This window comes from Austrofundulus limnaeus, unplaced genomic scaffold, assembly GCF_001266775.1.
Source record: "Austrofundulus limnaeus strain Quisiro unplaced genomic scaffold, Austrofundulus_limnaeus-1.0 Scaffold343, whole genome shotgun sequence".
NCBI lineage: Eukaryota > Metazoa > Chordata > Actinopteri > Cyprinodontiformes > Rivulidae > Austrofundulus > Austrofundulus limnaeus.
Window position 1 is genome coordinate 554,319 of NW_013952745.1, and position 6,029 is coordinate 560,347.

The following is a 6,029-nucleotide window of genomic DNA, read 5'->3' on the forward strand; positions in this document are numbered from 1 at the left end:
ACGTTTTGTTCCGTACAGTCAACAAACACAACGTTTTGTTCCGTACTATCAACAAACACAACATTTTGTTCCGTACAGTCAACAAACACAACGTTTTGTTCCGTACAGTCAACAAACACAAAGTTTTGTTCCGTACAGTCAACAAACACAACGTTTTGTTCCGTACAGTCAACAAACACAACGTTTTGTTCCGTACAGTTAACACAACGTTTTGTTCCGTACAGTCAACAAACACAACGTTTTGTTCTGTACAGTCAACAAACACAACGTTTTGTTCCGTACAGTCAACAAACACAAAGTTTTGTTCCGTACAGTCAACAAACACAAAGTTTTGTTCCGTACAGTCAGCAAACACAACGTTTTGTTCCGTACTGTCAACAAACACAACATTTTGTTCCGTACAGTCAACAAACACAACGTTTTGTTCCGTACTGTCAACAAACACAACATTTTGTTCCGTACAGTCAACAAACACAATGTTTTGTTCCGTACTGTCAACAAACAACGTTTTGTTCTGTACAGTCAACAAACACAACGTTTTGTTCCGTACTGTCAACAAACACAACTTTTTGATTTGTACGGTCATGAAATGCATCGTTTTGATCTGTAAACACATCGTTTGATTCATACGGTCAACAAACGCATCATTTTGATCTGTACAGACGCAGCTTCGGAGATCTGAAACAAGGTGCAGGTGTTTCTGATTCAGTAAAAATGGGGATTTCTGGTTGTTTTAAGCACAAAACCAAAATGTTGTGTTTTTATTTCTCAGACAGACAGTGATGTTGTGGTCCTGGTCACTGGAGTCTTGGTCCTCATCACACTGTTACCCATGATCCCTCAGGCTGGGAAACAACACATTTATGACTTCTTTGATGTGTTCGGCCGCCTGGTGTCCTGGAGCTTCAAAAATCCCGGTAACGGTCCCAGAGCTTGAGTCTTTTCTGCTGAAGGAGAACTGTGTTGTGATTGGCTGCTTGTGTTTCCTGTAGGACACGTGTCCGTAGTGTTCCTGGTCCACCTCCAGGCAGGTGTGTACTCTCTGTTCCACCGTCTGTACGGGATGTTCCCCTGTAACTTCATCTCCTACCTGAGGCTGCACTACAGCATGAAGGAGAACTTGGACACCTTCCAGGAGGTTGTCAAGGTTAGTCCAGACCAACAAAGACCAGTCGAGACCTCTAAATACCAATACAGACCAACATAGACCAGTCCAGACCTCTACATACCAATACAGACCAGTATAGACCAACATAGACCAGTCCAGACCTCTACATACAATAGAGACCAGTATAGACCAACATAGACCAGTCCAGACCTCTAAATACCAATACAGACCAGTATAGACCAACATAGACCAGTCCAGACCTCTAAATACCAATACAGGCCAGTATAGACCAACATAGACCAGTCCAGACCTCTAAATACCAATACAGAGCAGTATAGACCAACATAGACTAGTCCAGACCTCTACATACCAGTAAAGACCAGTATAGACCAACATAGACCAGTCCAGAACTCTAAATACCAACACAGACCAGTCCAGACCTCTAAATACAATATAGACCAGTCCAGACCAACATAGACCAGTCCAGACCTCTAAATACAATACATACCAGTATAGACCAACATAGACCAGTCCAGACCTCTACATACAATACAGACCAGTCCAGATCAACATAGACCAGTCCAGACCTCTAAATACCAATACAGACCAGTATAGACAAACATAGACCAGTCCAGACCTCTAGATACAGACCAGTATAGACCAACATAGACCAGTCCAGACCTCTAAATGCAATACAGACCAGTCCAGACCAATACAGACCAGTCCAGACCAACATAGACCATTCCAGACCTCTAAATACCAATACAGACCAGTATAGACCAACATAGACCAGTCCAGACCTCTACAGACCAACATAGATCAGTCCAGACCTCTAGATACAGATCAGTATAGACCAACATAGACCAGTCCAGACCTCTAGATACAGACCAGTATAGACCAACATAGACCAGTCCAGACCTCTAGATACAGACCAGTATAGACCAGCATAGACCAGTCCAGACCTCTTAAATGCAATACAGACCAGTCCAGACCAACATACACCAGTCCAGACCTCTACATACCAGTACAGACCAGTGTGGACCAGCATAGACCAGTCCAGACCTCTAAATATAAATACAGACCAGTATAGACCAACATAGTTTCAGCCAGATGGTCGTTGAACAGTTGTTGGTTCTGATCCGTGTCTGTGTTTTTTGTTTTTTACTTTCAGCCGATGTTGGAACATGTCCGGGTCCACCCGGAGCTGGTGACAGGGACTCAGGACAATGAACTGGACCCATCCAGGTTAGTCCACGAGCCCAGAACCAGAGCTGAACCCAATATGACCGTACTAACCAATTCAGGTCCAGGATCAGGATCACCTGAATCCGTTTCAGTTCTTGGTTTCGTTCCCTGTCAGGTGGAGACGTTATGAAGTTCATGACATCGTGATTGAGTGCTCCAGGTTGTCTTTGGATCCTCTGGAGTCGTCCTGTGAGGAGGACACCTACTCCTCTGCTACCCTCAGGACTCCTTCGCTGTCCTTTCCTCCTCCTTATCTGGATCTTAGCTCCGCCCCTCATGACTCAGAGCCAGTCAGCAGCTCAGGTGAGCATCAGCAGCAGACAGGTGTTGTTTTTCATGTGGTGTACCTGATAGTGTCTGCCTCCTGACAGGAAGTTCAGTTTGTGGGCGTGTACCTCAGCTGACCCTCAGTACCTCCAACATACAGGTAATCCCACCTGTTTGTCACACCTGTTGGACCAGGTTCATTCAGACCTCAGTGTCAGTCTTTCTGTGTGCAGGCCGATGATGTCACATGGAGCCCCTCCTCTCAGTGCGGTTTGTCCACACCCCCTCCTGAACCTGCAGCTCTAGGCTCCGCCCCCTCACTGAGCAGGTGCTCCTCTGTCTCAGGTGAGCTGACTTTAGCTTTCTCTTGTGTAAACAAAACGAAAACAGTGTGCGTACAGGTGGGAAATGTCCTCACCAGCTTATTTCCTTGTAGCCCCGCCTACTGAGGACAGTCACCGACTCAACGCCAATTACCAGGTGAGATCAGATTACTTTTTTTTTAGTTTTATTGTGAAGGAGCAGCAGGAAGTCAGTCCTCATCTGTCCTCGCAGGTCAAGCAGCCAATCAGAGTGCAGGAGGAGAATGATGTCATCAACAACAACCTGAGCAGTGCAGGTGAGCGAGTCAGCTGACCGACCTGAGTGATGTCACCTCAGGTGTTGAGTTTTTAGAAACTTTTTGTTTGTCCGCAGACGTCAAACCGCCGCCCTCCTCTTCCTCTCAGCTCCTCCTCCTCACCTCCACACCGAAACGTGACGACTCCTCCTCCAGCCTCCCCGCTCCCACTGGCTCAGCCCCTCTCTGCCTAGCCCCGCCCCATCGATCAGAGGAAGGAGGCTCCGCCCTCTCGGACAGTAGCTCTGCCCTTCCTTACGAGTCGCTGTTTGAGCTGGCGTTGCCCCGAGCGGCCACGCTGTTCATCGGGAAGAAGACGCAGGTGAGCCGAGTCAGGTGTGCCGAAACGCGTTTCAGTTTCTGCTCCTGTCGCTGAGCCTCCTCCCGTCCTGCAGGAGGCGCTGCAGAGAGCTGCAGGAGAGCCGAAGGAGGCGGAGGTGGAGGAGGAGGAGGAACAGGCAGCCATCTCTCCTCTGAAGGCTTTGGATCAGATGATCGTTCACGGAAAGGACGCTCACGAGCGCCTCAGCAGGAGGCGAGTTCACAACGCTCAGTTTTTAGAAACATCCAGATGATTGGTTTATTCTGCTGCTGGATTACTGACTGTAATCTGATTACTGTAATCTCATTACTGTTATCTGATTACTGTAGTCTGATTACTGTAACCTGATCACAGTAGTCTGATTACTGTAATCTGATTACTGTAATTTGATTGCTGTAACCTGATTACTGTAACCTGATTAATCTGATTACTGGTATGATTACTGTAAACTGATTACTGTAATCTGATTACTGTAATTTGATTGCTGTAACCTGATTACTGTAACCTGATTAATCTGATTACTGTAGTCTGATTACTGTAATCTGATTATTGTAACCTGTTTACTGTAACCTGATTAATTGGATTACTGTAATCTGATTACTGTAACCTGATTAATCTGATTACTGTAGTCTGATTACTGTAATCTGATTACTGTAACCTGATTAATCTGATTACTGTAACCTGATTAATCTGATTACTGTAGTCTGATTACTGTAATCTGGTTACTGTAACCTGTTTACTGTAACCTGATTAATTGGATTACTGTAATCTGATTACTCTACAGGCTCTCAGTGGGAAACAAAATGGTGGATCGGAGTCATTTTGGAGGTAAACAGCAGAGCATGAAAAGCAAAGGTACTTGAAACTAACACACTCACCAATCACATTAATATCAGCCGAACATGACGGGAAACATGATTTTAGCTACAATTTTCATTAGTCACTTTAATATCAGCCGAACCTGAAACATGATTTTAGCTGCTCATCAAACAGGATCAGATCATTAATGAAACCAAAGATTTGTTTTCTTTCAGGAACAGTAGCAAAGGCTAAATAAAAGGAGGAATATTTTTAGCCAGAAGCTAAAACTAGCATAAAGCTACATTTGCAAAATCATAAGTAAAAGCTAGAGTAGCAAAAGTGTAGGCTAGTTAGAAGCTAAAAGTAATAGAACTGTAACTAAAAGCTAGAATAGCAAAGTGGTATGTGGTAAAAGGCTAGCAACAAGTTAAGTTGCAAACCAGTAGGTTAAGCTAGAACTAGCTAAAACTATAATGGCTAAATAATAAAAGCTAGAGTAGCAAAAGTGTGGAGCAAAATGCTTCGTAGAAACTGAAAGTAGCAAAAGAATAGCTGGAAGCAACAAAATTCAAAATCATATCTAAAAGCTAAGAGTAGCAAAATGGTAGGTAAAAGTAGCAAAATGCTAGCTAGAAGCTAAAATTATTAAATTAATCGCCAGAGCATAAAAATAGCATAATGCTAACCAATAGCGAGAGTAATAAAAATTGAGTAAAAAGCAAAAATAATAAAATTAAAGCTTAGTAGCAGAAGATAAATTGAAAAGTAGCTTAAGATAGAGCCAGTAGCTGAAGAAAACGTAAAAAATAAAAATTGTTTTAAATGAAATAAGGAGATCTTGATAAATTTATTTTGGTGAAAATATTTTAAAAAGTATAAAAACCAGAAGCCACAACATCTATCTCCTGAAAGAGCTGAACGTTTTGATTTATAAACGACTAAAAAGCACAAAGTCAGCAGAATTACTTAGCAAAAAAAAACCTACTTGTTAAATGCTGACTCAGCGTTCTCTTAATAAATGTTCATGTAGACAGTAGATGGCAGTGTGACACACTGACTGGTTACTAACCAGGTTAACTCGTCTCTGGGTTGTTGTTTGTCTTGTGAGGGTGGTGCATGTGATGGAGTGAAAATAATATAATAAAATAATAATAATAAAAGAACAGCATCGGCATAAATGCGTGTGTTAGCAAAATATCTCATGAGCCAGTTTTAAACTGTTAGAAAGTATCGGCTGGATGAACAAACTGAGTCTGCCCTGCCCAAGATGGCCGCCACAGCTGACTGACATCCAACACACTTTGAGATGGAAGGTTTTATTTGTGCGTGTGTGTGTGTGTGTGTGTGTGTGTGTGTGTTTCAGGCCCCGCCCAGGGGGAGGAGCTTCAGACCCTGAGGAGTCAGCTGTTGCTGGTTCACGGTCAGCTTCAGTACGAGCGCTTCAAGCGCCAACAGCACGCCATCAGGAACCGCCGCCTGCTGCGACGAGTCATCAACGCCACTGCGCTGGAGGAGCAGAGCGTTGCCATGGTAACGACTGTCCAGTAATGATCTTCTGTGTCCTACTTTGTCTTTGTACTAACAGTGTAACACTAAATCTGCTCAATTTAATACTGCCCTGCTACTTTTAGCTTTAAGCTACTGCTCTGCTACTTTTAGCTTTAAGC

The 6,029-nt window shown here is 43.6% G+C and overlaps 1 protein-coding gene across 3 annotated transcripts in view; it reads left to right on the forward strand.

The window, feature by feature from the left end:
• Window positions 1-6,029, forward strand: part of tsc1a (TSC complex subunit 1a) — a 14,874-nt gene that overhangs the window by 3,246 nt on the left and 5,599 nt on the right. The window contains exons 5-16 of one of the 3 annotated variants that reach the window (XM_014022798.1): window positions 773-917; window positions 993-1,147; window positions 2,280-2,353; window positions 2,469-2,656; window positions 2,725-2,780; window positions 2,839-2,965; window positions 3,057-3,100; window positions 3,176-3,239; window positions 3,317-3,561; window positions 3,635-3,774; window positions 4,346-4,389; window positions 5,726-5,892. In XM_014022798.1, the coding sequence (XP_013878252.1) occupies window positions 773-917; window positions 993-1,147; window positions 2,280-2,353; window positions 2,469-2,656; window positions 2,725-2,780; window positions 2,839-2,965; window positions 3,057-3,100; window positions 3,176-3,239; window positions 3,317-3,561; window positions 3,635-3,774; window positions 4,346-4,389; window positions 5,726-5,892 (1,449 nt within the window). Of the gene's footprint in view, window positions 1-772; window positions 918-992; window positions 1,148-2,279; window positions 2,354-2,468; window positions 2,657-2,724; window positions 2,781-2,838; window positions 2,966-3,056; window positions 3,101-3,175; window positions 3,240-3,316; window positions 3,562-3,634; window positions 3,775-4,345; window positions 4,417-5,725; window positions 5,893-6,029 lie in introns of all 3 variants that reach the window. The other 2 variants (XM_014022796.1, XM_014022797.1) reach the window with 2 other exon arrangements.